Source organism: Myotis nattereri, assembly GCF_964212035.1.
Source record: "Myotis nattereri genome assembly, chromosome: 14".
NCBI classification, from domain to species: domain Eukaryota; kingdom Metazoa; phylum Chordata; class Mammalia; order Chiroptera; family Vespertilionidae; genus Myotis; species Myotis nattereri.
In genome coordinates this window covers 59,759,007-59,772,341 of record NC_138089.1, presented here as the reverse complement: position 1 = coordinate 59,772,341, position 13,335 = coordinate 59,759,007, and the positions used below count along the sequence as shown (strand labels likewise).

At 62.5% G+C, this 13,335-nt stretch overlaps 2 protein-coding genes across 6 annotated transcripts; both read right to left on the bottom strand.

The window, feature by feature from the left end:
* Positions 1–1,058: 1,058 nt before the first annotated feature.
* On the bottom strand, positions 1,059–3,939 carry TUSC2 (tumor suppressor 2, mitochondrial calcium regulator). Its single transcript, XM_081105491.1, has 3 exons — positions 3,672–3,939; positions 2,429–2,549; positions 1,059–2,275 (listed from the first exon to the last, which is right to left on the bottom strand). The coding sequence occupies exons 1-3, from the start codon at positions 3,815–3,817 to the stop codon at positions 2,210–2,212; spliced, it is 333 nt and encodes a 110-aa protein (XP_080961617.1). The 5' UTR covers positions 3,818–3,939; the 3' UTR covers positions 1,059–2,209.
* Positions 3,940–4,728: 789 nt separating this feature from the next.
* On the bottom strand, positions 4,729–13,291 carry RASSF1 (Ras association domain family member 1). Of its 5 annotated transcripts, none has more exons than XM_081106490.1 (6): positions 12,722–13,291; positions 10,756–10,862; positions 6,961–7,065; positions 6,462–6,759; positions 6,245–6,360; positions 4,729–5,616 (listed from the first exon to the last, which is right to left on the bottom strand). In XM_081106490.1, the coding sequence occupies exons 1-6, from the start codon at positions 12,966–12,968 to the stop codon at positions 5,470–5,472; spliced, it is 1,020 nt and encodes a 339-aa protein (XP_080962616.1). In that variant the 5' UTR covers positions 12,969–13,291; the 3' UTR covers positions 4,729–5,469. The 5 variants fall into 5 exon arrangements, with proteins under 5 accessions (XP_080962616.1, XP_080962617.1, XP_080962618.1 ...); XM_081106491.1 differs by lacking the exons at positions 10,756–10,862; positions 12,722–13,291 and adding exons at positions 8,109–8,380; positions 10,057–10,312; XM_081106492.1 differs by lacking the exons at positions 10,756–10,862; positions 12,722–13,291 and adding exons at positions 8,109–8,356; positions 10,057–10,312.
* Between the last annotated feature and the right edge of the window lie 44 nt (positions 13,292–13,335).

Genomic DNA, 13,335 nt, shown 5'->3' with positions numbered 1-13,335 from the left:
GCTGTCCCAGGGTAGGGACACTTCCTCAGGCAGCAGCAGGAAGGAAGTGAGCACAGCACAGCACAGCGGAAGGGTGTGGGGAAGCAGTGACCTGACCCCCATTGTTTACAGCTCTGGGGTCAGCTGGGGCCCAGCACAGTGAGTTCTCCCACACTGGGACGGTGATGCTAGGAGATGGGGTGCCATCTGGCCAGGCAGAACCCTGTGCCTGGGGCAGTCAGTAGGCGGGACAGCAGATGACTGGACCTTGTCTGGTATCTTATTGGGAAAATGGGCAGATGCCCAAAGAACTGTAAGTCCAGGTTGCAGTGGGATCCTGCCAAGTGTGACCTCCAGAAGGTGAGCAGGCCAACTCCCCAGACCCAGAAGCCTGTGTGCTTGAATGCCCTCCTCCCTCACCAGGCGCTGGGTTGATGGCTAAGGGCTGGGCAGAGCAGTGAACGGGCCTCACAGCAGGCCCTGAGAAAGACAGGCGGAATGTCCACAGGGGGCAGGGGGCAGGCGGCAGGTCAGACAGCGGTGGCAGGGAATAGGACTGGGCGCTGAGCTTTGCTGGAACGGAGGCCCCAAGGCCACTCTCCTGATGGGGTCCACAGGCAGCCGGGGAGGAGGCAGGTGGACTTGGAAGGCAGAGCCTGGAAGGAGACCAAGGGTGTGGTGCCACCCATCTGGCTGCTGTCCACCTAAGGCTGGGCCTCGGAGGTCCATAGGGTTTAGGCTGTGGCTCCATGTAGGGTCGGCTGGCACTGCTGACCTATATGAGGTCACATCCTCACCTCAGGTTAGGCCAATCCCTAAGGAAGTCTCCCAAGCCCTTTCAATTCCTGGGATACCATCTACTGAAAGCAATATAGGAGTGGCCTCCATCCTGAGGGATCCTGTGGTTAGGTCTGTGTGCGTACACTGCCACCTCCTGGTCATGGCTGGGATGGCTGCAGACCGGGTTCAGGCTTGCCTCTGGCCTTGCTATAGATGGGCGGCTTGGGCCCAGGCCTACCCACTGAGCCCAGGTGGCGATCTAGATGCTGGGTGTCACAGCCCCAAGGATGCCACTCGTCTTCAGGGTCTACAAATAATTTTATTGAAACGGAACCAATAACACAACAGCCTTCCTAGATTGGGGGCCACCCTCCCCACACCACTTCCCATACTCTGGAAGCACAGAGCTTGGACAGTAAGGAATTAAAAAAAAAGTCATTTCTATCTAGAAATCAGACTCTGCCCCAACAATGTCATGGACTAGACTATTTACAAACTTTCACATTTTACACCTTTTATGGTTGTTCTCTCTGTCCCTACCCAGGGGCTCCAATACTTTCCCCTGATTGATCCTGAGGGATGGGCACCTATAGGGGAAGGGTGGTGGGCTCGGAGCTACTGGCACCACAGGGTGGTGTCTTCCCAATGTGTGTGTGTGGGGGGGGGGGGGGGGACTGGTACAAAAGGCAAGGGAGATCACATGGAGTAGGGGGTAGGAGCACCGGCATCCAGAGCCCTTCCTGAGCCCATCCTGTGCCTTCTCAACTGCGGGGAGGGAAGGACGACTCCCGGGGCAACTAGGTGCATGGGGAGGGGTCAGCCCAGCTCTGGGCAGAGGGAGAAGCCTCCACACCAGTCCCTCCTCCTGTTAACAGCCAGCAAACAGTCCCTCCATCCGGGGGTGGGAACACAGGGCAGGTAGGTATGAAGAATCAGGCTTGTGTTGCCCCAGCCTCTGTCCAACAGAGGAGGAATCGAGGTAGCAAATGGCTGAAATGCTCCAACGAACGGGTAGAGGAAGTGAGGGAAGGGGAGTCCCAACTTGTGTACAGCTCCCACAGCCCAGGGGCTGGAAGAAAGACCTTACTTGTAAAGTGCTGTAGCCCCAGTAGGGTTGGGCCCCAGGCAAGCTTGGAAGCAAGCAGGCCAGGCCAGGGCACAGGAACCAGGCAGCCCCGATCAGCATATGCCCTGCCAGGCTCCTTATCGGCACTGCCGGGGAAGGCAGGCTGGTAACTCCGCTGTCAGCCCTTACCAGCCACCTCTCATCCGAAGACAAACCAGCACCCAACCAACACTGCAGGACTGCCCGGCTCACAGCTGCAGCGTCCAGGCCCATGGAGTTTAATCAGGATAGTGGCTTAAGCCTGGTTCCTCAGTGGAAGCCACACCTTGAGCCTGAGGGTTTCTTGCTGAGGCAGGAGGTGCTTAGGCCTGGAAACCCCCAGGCTCACACCTCATAGAGGATCACAGGGAAATCCACGTGGATGCGGGGGGTGTCCAGCTTCACGGTGCCCTGCCATGGAAACAGGGGCGGGTGAGGGTCCTCTCAGGGCCCCTGCTCCAGGACGCCTTCCTGTTCCTCCCAGCTCCTCCCCAAGAGCCCCCACCATGACCGCAGGCCCCGTCCGGGTCCACCTCGGCTCCATGACCACTGCCAGCCCCTCACCTGAGGAATCAGGTTCTTATGCACCCGCCTCAGCTTGGCCCGCTTCTGCCCGTTCTTGGTGACGATTGTCTCCTCATAGAATTCGTGAGCGAGATCTCCATCCTCGTCATAGAACATGGAGCTGTGTAGAGGAGAGGGGACAGGCTGGGCTGGAGCCTCACACCTGGTCATGGCACAGGCCACAGGCCCCCGGGAAGTGTGCCAGCTCCACAAGGGGAGGAGCAGCCCTGGTGGAAGGGAAGGAAGGTAACACGCCTGGAGAGCCTCTTGCTTAGGGTCTGGGGCTACGAGGAGGAGGTGAGGAGCGGGCAGCGGCCAGTGCTACTGTCAGGCCCCAAGAAGAGAGGCTATACCAGAGCACACTGTCCAGGCAGCCAAGGCCAGTTCTCATCGCTGGTTTGTTCAGCAAGAACAGCCATTCCAGCGTCAGGCCCTGGCCGTCACCAGGACTAACAGTCGGCAGGGTGGTGGCTGAGCATGTTGGTCCAGAAGACACCGCTGGCCCAGGGCCAAAGCCTGAGACAGCAGATGCCCGAGCTGGGAGGGAGCCGAAGAGCAAAAAGGCTGCGTCCTGCCCACCCGCCCCAGGTGGCCGGTGCAGCCGAACCGCCGCTGTTGGGTCGCCCCAGTGCCTACAGCGACATCTCCAGCATCACCGAGTGTCGGTCCCCGGGGACACCCGGGCCAGTTCATCCTAATGCTCCCGCTGAACTGAGCCCTGGGGAGAGCGGGAGGTCAGTGCTCCAGGCCTGGAGAACATGTCGGGGTGAGGGTCTTTCTTCCTGGGCCCCATCCCCAACACTAGGGCCCAGTCCTGCCTTCCCCCCCCCGCCCGCCCCTCCCCTCCGAGGTCCAACCTCCCCACTGCGGGAAACCGTCACAGCCAACGAGGGGTCATCCCCTCAGAAAATCGGGGAGGGAGGCTAGGAGCCTTCAACGTGCTGGCTGGGCTTAAAGGGGTGAAGGGACGAGGTCCTTTCGTCTCAGAGGCCCGATCTTAGTTCTCCCTGGTGAGACTGCCCGCCCGGGACAAACTCAGCCCACTTTTCTCCGAGGGAGATCTTAGGAGCAGCAGGCCTCCAGGAGCAGACGGCCGCCTTCCCTCGCTCCAAAGGGGCCTGAACCTGGGAGTCGTCCCAGCTCCGCGCAGGGGATACGGCGGGGGCAGCTACTTATGACGCGCAGCCCCGGCCGCCAGCCTGGCCCCCCCCACACCCCCCGGGGCGGAACCCCGCGCCCTTACCCTCGGCGCGTGAATACGAAGGGGGGCACGACTCGGCCTCGCGGACGCACCAAAGCCTGCTCCGCGGCCGCCGCCTCCGGGCCGCCGCCCCCCGCCGCTGAGGCGAAGGGCCACAGCCCCCGAGCTTTGGAGCCGCTGGTGCCCATGTCAGGGCCGCCGGCGCATGGCGGACCCCGCGGCCGCTTTGCTCTCACAGGGCAGTCCGCGCCACCATTCCTGCCCCGGCCTCCGCTCGCAGGTGCCGCCGCCGTCTTCCGCAGGGTCGGCTGTCTCCACGGAAACCTCATTTCCGCTTCCGCCTGTCCCTCATGCTGCCCCCTGATTGGCTGTTCCTCCCGTCGATCCGCAGAGCGAGACCAATAGCCGCCCCCAGACACCAGGCATCCCAGCATGCACCGCGAGACGTCAGGTCCCGGCAGGCCACGGTCTCCAGCCGGGGCAGCTCCCACTCAGGAAGGCGGTGGCTTGTCCTGCGCGTTTGTTTGGCGCGTATGGCGCCTCCGACGTGCCCGTGCCCGTCCCCGTCGGTCAGGTGTGGCGGGCCTGCCCGACCACCAGTGTCCCCCTCAACCGGCTCTGTGGGACTTGACCCCCGGGCCAGGCCGGCCTCATTCTGTTCCCCTTTTGCCATCACCACTGGCAGGTGGAGAAACGGAACCTATGGGAAGTGAGGAATTGGCCACTCGTCATACAGCCACATCGAGGCCTGAGAAGTCAAACCCAGTGTCCTCCCCGAACCAGCAGAAGGTTCGCTTCAGGAAGGCAGGGCTTAACGGCCGGCCGTGCCTCAGGGGCCATGAACAGCGTCCAGAGCGGCTCCCACAGCTCTGCTCTGGGGTGTGGGGTTCCCCTGAGCGCTGGCTGCAGCTGATGATCTTGCCCAAAACAAGACCTGAGCCCCAGGGTGCCGAGAGGACTTACATATCTGCACCCAAATCCTTCAAATTGGTCCACAGTGACCTTGAAAAGCTGTTCGGTGAGCCTGTCCATCACCTTGGGCAGCCACTGGCATGAAGAGCAACTGGGGCCGTGGCCCATATAGAGTGCAAAAGCGGGAGAGTCTTCAATCTTTATTCAGCCAAGTTTTCCCAAGCCCCAGGCCCTGATGATGACTGTCATTCCCACCCCTTTCCCCACAGGAGGCATTCAGCTGAGGCCACAAAATATGCATTCACACACATCATGAAAAATACCCCAAGTAAGACCCTGGCTTTGATTGGCAAACAAGGCATGGACCTGAGCCAGTGCCCACAGACCCCAGCCCAGGTCCTCCTCCTTGGAGGTGCACTGAGGCACTGTTGCTGCAGTGGCAGCAGTGCGCGGACACCAGGGTGTGCCAGAGCCCAGGGCACTGCAGAGGGAAACCTGCATTCTTTCTCGATGCCTGCCTGGTCTTCAGCACCCACTATTGGTCCTGAGACCCCATCCCAGACATACATCCCTTCCCCATAGCTGAGGGTCCTCATCCCTGCAAACAAGACCTGATTCTGTTGGTTGGGTCTCCAAGATTCTCGTATCTGAGACACAAATTAAGGAGACTTCTGTCTGCTCTACCCTTGCTGCAACCCTGTCCACCATGACTCAGGACACGAAGGGCAGAGGGTGCAGAGCCATGCTCTGCTACACCCATGGGTGGACACAGGGGGCCCGCTCCTTTGCTGCTCTCTGGGTTCATTCCGCCAGCCAGATGAGGGCCTCCATGCACACTCATTCCTCAGGCCAGACAGGCCCTGTCACACTCACACGGCACACCCTCTGTGCTGCCTACGCTCCTCCTTCCACCCAGGGGGATAAGAGGTCACCCCAGGGGGCAGGCATGCAGGGCCTCCTGGATCTTCTGGCGGCAACAGGAGTACTTCTGCAGGATCTGGCGGAGGTGTTCCTCTTCCTCCCGCTGTAGGATGCGCAGGAAGTTGTGGAGCTCAGGCATGCTGAAGGCATCCCACTGCAGGGAGGAGGGGTGGCAAAGGCTGCAGCAGGCATGGCCAAACCAGCAGGCCTCTCCAGAGAAGACCAGAGCATCATGGTCACACCTGAAGCTTTCTGATCAGGTTCTTGCCTGAATGGTCTGTGCTAGGGTTCCCACCAAGTCTGTCTAGAAGACGGGTCCCACAAAGTAGGCAGTCACCTCGAGACAGGTAACCAAACCAGATGTTCCCAGTCACCACAGACAGGTCATGCTCACACTCTTGGAGTCTAATCCCACTTCATGGGCCCAACACATTGGAACCAGAAAGCTCCCAGGTGAAAAGTCCTCACGTCTGGAGGGAAGCCCAGGACGTCCTGGGGCCACCTGTGTGGCCGCGATATGGCCTGGGATCACCACAGCATGAGATGGACTCCTGCATCTCCCGAGGACTCCACAACGGGAGAGAGCAGAGCACCAAGGCATCGGAGACAGGCCCAGACTTGGCACGAACGGCCAGGAAGCCTTCACTCGGCCACAGGCTCACACACTCCTGGAGAAGCGTGGCTTGTCCGTCACCCTCCTCCTCCTCCTCCGAGCTTTACTGTAGCTGCAACCCTCAGCCCTGCCTAGTGACAACCCAGAATGACGGAGGCTGTGTACTCACGTTCACCTCCCCAGAGTCATTCTCCTTCAGCACGAAGCTCAGGGCCTTCTCATTGGGCCCCGCAAGGAGTCGTAGCCGCAGGGGCTGCTCGTCATCCGACAGCTTCCGGAGGTACACTGCGGTCAGCAGGGGGAGTTATTAGTCAGGCCCGGCCCCGCAGCCCTGCACGCAGAGCTGCACGTACATACACCGCCCAGGGGGGGAGGTGGGAGCCCACCTTGGCCGTGGCGCTCAGCCCGCTCGAAGAGGGCGAACTTGCGGGGGTCATCCACCACCAAGAACTTGCGCAGCAGGGCCTCGATGACCTCGCGTGCCCGCGTGCGTGACAACACGTGCAGGTGCTTGACAGCGTCCTTGGGCAGGTAGAAGGAGGTGCGGCGCCTCACGGCTGTGCTCCGCCCTGGGCCCCGCCGGGCGTCCTGCAAGGTGGGGGGCTTCTTGCTGGCAGGCACGGAGACAGGGCGCACCAGCTTCAGCTGCACCTTGATGAAGCCCGTGTAGGAGCCGTCCTTGTTCTGAAGAGAAACCGAACCATGACTGGCTTCCAGGTGAGAAGGGACGGATGTGGGCACTGCCAGTCCGCACGGGGCCAGGCTGGATGTGCACCAATCTCTGCTGGGCCCGCCCAACCGTACCTCAGCTGCCACCCTTCAGACATCGGGCCCACAGCTGGGCCCCTGCCCCTCCCCGCACCCCTTCCCCGGCTGTCAGCTCACCAGGCTCATGAAGAGGTTGCTGTTGATCTGGCCATTGTACTCCTTGATCTTCTGCTCAATCTCAGCCTGAGAAAGGTCAGGTGTCTCCCACTGCACGGGCTCGTCCTGAAAGATGGGCCAGCATGGACCCTTAAGGGGCCATCTCATGTGGCAAGGCATGCCATAGGCACAGAGGTGAGCCCTGGGGGGGCCGCTCTGAGAAGCGGCCTCTGGCGTAGCCTTTGGAAACTGACAACGTGTGGGCCTGATGAGAGAACTCATCACTGCTCCGGGCTCTGCATGCCAGGGGTGGAGACAGCAAAGGCTGCTCTCCGCCCCTGCGACAGTCCAGGTGAGACCCTAAGGGCACCTTAAAACCAAGGCACTGAAGCACAAAGCCCGGGGCCAGGAAGAGAAAGGGACATTGGAAAGGACTCTCACTCACAATAAACTACCGCAGCGGCACAGCCCGGTGCCAGCACTCTAGGTGGGCCTGTGTGTGTCCTGCAGAAGGAAGCCCACTTTGCCCCTCACCTTGGCAAAGGGCCCTGACCCACTGCATGGTGAGAAGTGTGAGGGCTGGTGCACAGCAGGAGCCCAGCCACCAGTGGGTAGAGGGGAGGGGAACCTCTAAAACATTAGCAACCCTTGGCAGAGGGCCTGGGGCCAGCCGCACGCCTGAGATCTAGGGAGGAAACCACTGTGACATGCCACTTGAGCTTGACCCAGGCTGCACAAAAGGTAGCTGCAGGCCCGGTTCCAAGTCTGCCTCCTGCTGGGGCCTGCCCACAAGCAGGTAGCTTTCTGCACCTCCTTCCTGCCGTTGGATGTTTAGTGCAAAGAGGCAGCGCCACCATTCAGCCCCTCCCCCACTCCTCCCGGACTTGGATCCTTATCGGAAAGGCGGAGTATGGACCTGGGCAGTCGGGCACTGAATAAACTTTCTCCTACCAACTGCCTTGGTCCCATTGCATCAGCCTCACGTCCTTTCCGGGTGATGTCAGACAGGCCCCAATAGGAGTGGGAGTGTCAGAGACCAGCTGAGATCATGGCTGACTAATGCCTTGTCCCCAGTCCCCAGGGAGTTCCCACCAGAAGGCCTCTTACAGAATAACTGTGCCCGGGCTGTGCTTCGGGCCCTAAGCTGAAACCAGCTGATGGGGACGCACCGGGAAGACAGCCGAGGACGCAGGTGGAGTCAGCCTGTCGCTGTGTGCTCTGCGCCCGAACTCGCTGCTGTCCAGCAGAGAAGGGCGGTGCTGAGGGTAGGGTGGGCTCTCCAGGAGAAAGGTCCTGGGAGAGGAGGGAACTGAAGCCTGTTTGCTTCCCTGAGCTCCCAAGGTCTTGTGGAGAGAGGAGCGCATCGAGAAGTGACAACTTCAGCACGAGCCTTGGGGATAGCGGGAGGCCCCTAAGGCTGGTAAGAACAAATGTGTGGGCCCTGGAAAATGGGGAATCTGGGTTGGGGTAAAGGAGGGCTGGAGGCTGGGAATAAAGGGTGGGTATGTTATTCAGGCCCAAGGAGAGGGCCTGGGACCGAGAGGAATGCCTCAGCAAGGAGCGCCAGGATGAGAGGGCTGCTAGGGGCAGGAGGAAAGCTGAGCGGACTCTAGTGCCAGGGCAGGAAGGAAGAGAATTCTGGTCACAGAACAGGGTGGGCACAGGGACGGCACTATCTTATTCCCCTGCCTTGGGCTGGTTCTGAGCTCCAGCCTGGGAAAGAGAGAACTTGCTCCTTCCTGTTCCCTTCCCGAGTAAGTCAGGGCCCTGGACTGGGAGGCAGTGGCTCCGTCCCAGCCCCTTTCCTTCTCCGGGTGACCCTCCCTCAGTAGAGTTACTCCTAAAACAAGGGCCTTGGGCAGGAGGCACCGTGCCTCCCACGGGTTGGAGAGGAGGAAGGGTTTCTTTTTGAGTTTCCACGCTGCCTGGTGAAGGGGGTTCCAAGGGCCGTCCCAGAGGGATGCCCAGCAGGATCAGAGCATCTCCGTCCCCGAGCACAGAACCAACCGGCTCGCCAACTGCCACTGTCCATGGTGACCGACGGTCTGATTCTACATACAACCGGGACGCCCCCGCTCCGGGTCAGTGGGTAGCGTCTTGTGGTTTTCTCGCCTTTCCACAATGGAAAAGAGCTCAGGCCCGGGTGACAGGGAGAGTTGCAGGGATCCACCCTCAGAGCTTGCACGGAGCTCCGGGCTGAGCTCCTGAGGTCCAGTCTTCATCTAAAGCACGATCCACACCCCTTCTCTTGGCTCATGTGAGGATTCGCCTCCATGGCTGCAGGGTCCTGCGCTTCGTAGTCCCATCTCTCTTCCCCATGCTCTGGCCAGGGGTGACCAGCTCCCCAGCGGCTAGTTATCTGAGCCTGGCGGTCACACTCACGGCACAGAGGACTCCAAGGCGGGGGACACCGGGAGACTCCCTTATATCCTGGGTTAGGGCCCCCCTCCCAGCGACTTTACAATCTGGCCTTCCCCACCTCTGTGGATAAAGTGCCCGGATGCTTAGGGTCCCAAACAAGGCTTCCTCCCTCGCATCCCCAATCTCGGATCTGCTGGTCCGCTCCACCTTCAGTGTATGCGCCCCCCAGGGCACACTGCGCGTGCACCCGCGAGTGGGGCTCAGAACCCTCCACAGTCCAGCAGCTGCGACAGGCCAGGACCCGCCAGAGGTGGAGACTCAGCTCCATCCGGGAGTGCAATGGAGGGCGCACACCACGCCTGCCCTCTCCCCTAAGAACACTTCTCAATTCCCGGCGAAGACTCCTCCCTCGCCACTTCCTCCTGGTTCCTTCCCAGGGCGGGTGGGTGAGCCCGAACGCGGAAACCCAGGTCTAGTCCGGCCTGCGCCGCGGCCCTAGTCATAGGCGGACCGTGCCCGTCCCTGGTCTGCCCCACGCCACGTAGCTGCTCCCGCTGGTTGGACCGGTCTGTGACGGGGCAAGGCCTCGGCTGCCGGGACCCACGCGCTGAGAGCCCGGCACACGGTTCCACCGGCTGCCCCGGGCCGGGCCGGGATCCACGCTGACGGGAGCGCGGGGCTGCCCACGAAAACTTACCGGGCAGGGGCGGGGTCCCGCGATCGCCCCGGCCCGCCGCCCGCCGCCTCGGCCCCCACCTGGTCCCGGCGCGGCCGGCGCCCCAGCGAGGTGCGCGCCGTGAAGTACTGCTCCAGCTCCGAGTCCGAGTCCTCCTGGCTGCAGTAGCCGCTGCTCGTCGTGCTGCTCCAGGTCATCTCGAAGGAGGGCGTCCCCGCGTCCGCCTCGCCCATCGCCGCGCCCGCCGCCGGCAGCCCACCGAGCCGCCCTCCCGGAGCCTCCAACCACCGCCCCGAGCGCGCGTGCGTCCGTGTGCGCCTGCGCCGTCCCGTGTCCGCGCGGCAACCGTTACCGGTGCGAATGGCCAGCGGCGTCGGCCTCGCTCTCCTCTCATTGGAGGAGGAACTCTCAGGGGGCGGGGCTACGCGCGCCCCGCCCCCGGGAATGATCTCATGGCCCAGGCAGCTCCGCTCGACTCCGCCGCGGGTCTCACTTCCCGGGGGGACCAGGCGGCGCGTGGGCGCGAGTGCGCATGTGCTCCAGCGTGGCCGCGGGACCGGATGCGGTGGCGGGAAGGCGCGGAAATGGCGCAGGCACCCAGCTGGGCGGCGGGGTGGTCCGCGCGGAGGCAGCCCTCCCGCGCCCCTTCGAGCCCGCGCCTGTTCTCCACTCTGCCGCGGGGAAATCGCGCGGCGGGGCCAGCCCTCGGCCGCCTGCAGTGGGGCCCGCTCGCCCGCGCGTCCCGGCCCCCCCCCCCCGCGCTCCCGGCCCCCACTCACCACGTTGGTGTCCCGCTCGAACGCCGGCTCCCAGCCCAGGTCCCGCGGCCCGCAGCAGTCCAGGCAGACGAGGGCGCGGCAGCGGTAGTGGCAGGTGAACTTGCAGTCTGCGGAGAGGACGGGAGAGAAGCCGCAGGGTGGAGGCCGTTACCGCCCGCGGCTACCCGGCCTCTGGGCTGGTCCCGGCGGCAGAGGGCGGAGGCCGCGGCGGTTAGGGACCGGGCCTGCTCTGCAGTGGGAGCTCTAGCGCGAACCTCCGCCCTTGAAGGGAGACGCAGCAATGTCCTAACCCAAGTCCCTCTAGTTGTCACCTGTCTACTCCCCAGACCAGAACATCAGCTCTGACCCACTTGCACGCCTTCCTGCCTTCACCCGCCTCCAGGAACCGCCCTGGCGGGTCCTCAGCAGCCCAGGGGCTGCCCAACCCCGCCGTCCCCTCTCCACCCTCCCCTCCTCAGCAGGGGATGCTGCTCCCCTCGGTTCCCAGGGGCCCCCACGACCCCGTGTTCTACTTCCCCGCAGCTCCTTTGGTCAACACCCAGATGTGAGGGTAGAATGTCACTGCCCTGCTCTGTGTACACTCAACCCACCCAGACCCAAGGCTTCCCTCGCCCGCTCCCCGCTCAGGTCAAGTCCTACGTGTCAGCACCTTCACTTGGATGTCACATTTCAACCAACATGGCCAAACCCCAACTTTTCTTCCAGCTCACCCACCCCTCACCAGAGCTCCTGTCTCAGCAGAAATGGCTACTGTTCTCCCAGCTGTTGGAGGCAAAACCCCCCAACCCGTCATGTCGTCGACTCCAGCCTGTTTCTGCCTCTGACACGCGCCCAAGTTGTCCTGTGTTTAATCTCCAGGGCACTTTTTTCTCGGGAACACTGCAACGCCCCAGCCCTTGTTCACGCTTTGTATTCTGTCACGCCTCCCTGTCTGCTCCCAGCTGACTTCAGGACAGACTCCTGTGCCGGCTGGGAGGGTCTCCATGCACAGACAGGCCTGGGCATCTTCCTGAAGTTCTTAAATGGGCCAGAGCAGTGCTTTGCCACCCAGGCTGCACATTAGAAAGATGTTTTAAAAATCGCTGATACACTCCCAGTGATGGGTTCAACGGGTGTGAGGTGGGGTCCAGGCACGGGTTTGGAGGGCTGTAACAGCATCCCCGTGATTCTGGCTGGTGTGCAGCCAGTAGGAGAGCCGCCTCTGCTTGGGGACCAGGCAGGGCAGAGGACCGCAGGTGTGTGGTGACTGTCTTTCATGTTTCAGCACCTGTTTGACTCGGCCTGTGATACGAATTTGCTATATGAAGACAACAAAATCCCTGCTTCAGGGGGCCCACCCCAGGTTCCACCTTTTCCCAGGCCCCCTTTCCATAGAAGGGCAAATGCCTATCGCCCCAGTGATCCTGGGAGGAAACCTGGTGAATGACTCTGGGAAGAGGCAGGCCTGGGAACATGGACTTAAGAGTCTGGTAGGCACAAAGCCTTTCTCAGAAAGGGCCAAGGGGCCGGCTGGTGTGGCTCCGTGGTTGAGCATCCACTGATGAACCAGGAGGTCAGGGTTCGATTCTCGTGAGGGCACAAGCCGGGGTTGCAAGCTCGATTCCCAATATGGGGTGCGCAGGAGGCAGCTGATCAATGATTCTCATCATTGATGTTTCTCTCCCTCACCCTTCCTCTCTGAAATCAATAAAAATAAAAAAATAAAAAGGGCCAAGCAACTTGAAATCAGCACCTTGGTATTAACAGGCAACTACCTTGCCCAGCTGTGCCCCAGACGCAGGTGCAGTGCGTGTGGCAGATATAAAACACGAGGCCACTGTCTTCCGTGATGTGATGGGTGCAGGATTGGCGCTGTCCGCAGGGGCGCCGCCTCCCCCACCCCCTGCGTCGCGGCTTGACCCGCAGCAACTGTGCTGCCCTTGGACCACCCCTTTCGCTCTCGCCAGCTCTTGGGGCCGCTACTCACGCGCGCACTGCAGGCCCTTGCGCACGACGCCCCAGATGAAGTCCCCGCAGAGGTCGCACCACGTGTGCGTGGTGGGCCCCGCCGGCTGGAAGCGGTGGCCGCGGCCCAGGACCGGCTGTCTGGCTGGGTGGCGCGCGGTGCCGGGCGAGATGCGCACCGCGTTGGCGCGCTCCAGGCGGGTGCGCCCGGGGCCGGCGCGTCGTGCGGGTGCCAGGTCCCGCAGCTCAATGAGCTCCGGCTCAGACATGGCCCGGTCGGCCGGGCTCGGGCCGGCTCTGGGAGCCAGCGAGAGTTCGCGGGGCGGGCGGGCCCCGGGGCGGGCCCCGACGCAGCGCCGCCCCGGAGATCCAGGCGGAGCGGAGACCCAGGCGAAGCGGTGGGAGCGCGAGAGGAGAGCGGCGCCAGGGGAACGTGGGCCCGGGGCGGCGTGGACCCGCAGGCGGAGTGGGGCGGGGTTGGGAGGCACCGCAGGGCACTCCAACTTCCCGCCCTCCCTGCACCCCAGAGCAACCCCCCTCCCCGCGACGAGGAGTGCAAGAGGCCACACGGAGACGGGTGTTTCTGGAGACCAGCTTTACAGAGCGAGAGGAAGAGGGTCCCCACATCCGGTCCTC

Excerpts from the sequence above, each read along its gene's own strand:
- RASSF1 (XM_081106490.1), bottom strand. The coding sequence starts at position 12,968 with ATGTCTGAGCCGGAGCTCATTGAGCTGCGGGACCTGGCACCCGCACGA. Across the intron at positions 10,863-12,721 it reads CAAGGGCCTGCAGTGCGCGC|ACTGCAAGTTCACCTGCCAC; the intron begins GTGAGTAGCGGC and ends TCCTCTCCGCAG. Across the intron at positions 6,760-6,960 it reads GCAACCTCTTCATGAGCCTG|AACAAGGACGGCTCCTACAC; the intron begins GTGAGCTGACAG and ends GTTTCTCTTCAG.
- TUSC2 (XM_081105491.1), bottom strand. The coding sequence starts at position 3,817 with ATGGGCACCAGCGGCTCCAAAGCTCGGGGGCTGTGGCCCTTCGCCTCA. Across the intron at positions 2,550-3,671 it reads TTCGTATTCACGCGCCGAGG|CTCCATGTTCTATGACGAGG; the intron begins GTAAGGGCGCGG and ends TCCTCTACACAG. Across the intron at positions 2,276-2,428 it reads ATAAGAACCTGATTCCTCAG|GGCACCGTGAAGCTGGACAC; the intron begins GTGAGGGGCTGG and ends TTTCCATGGCAG.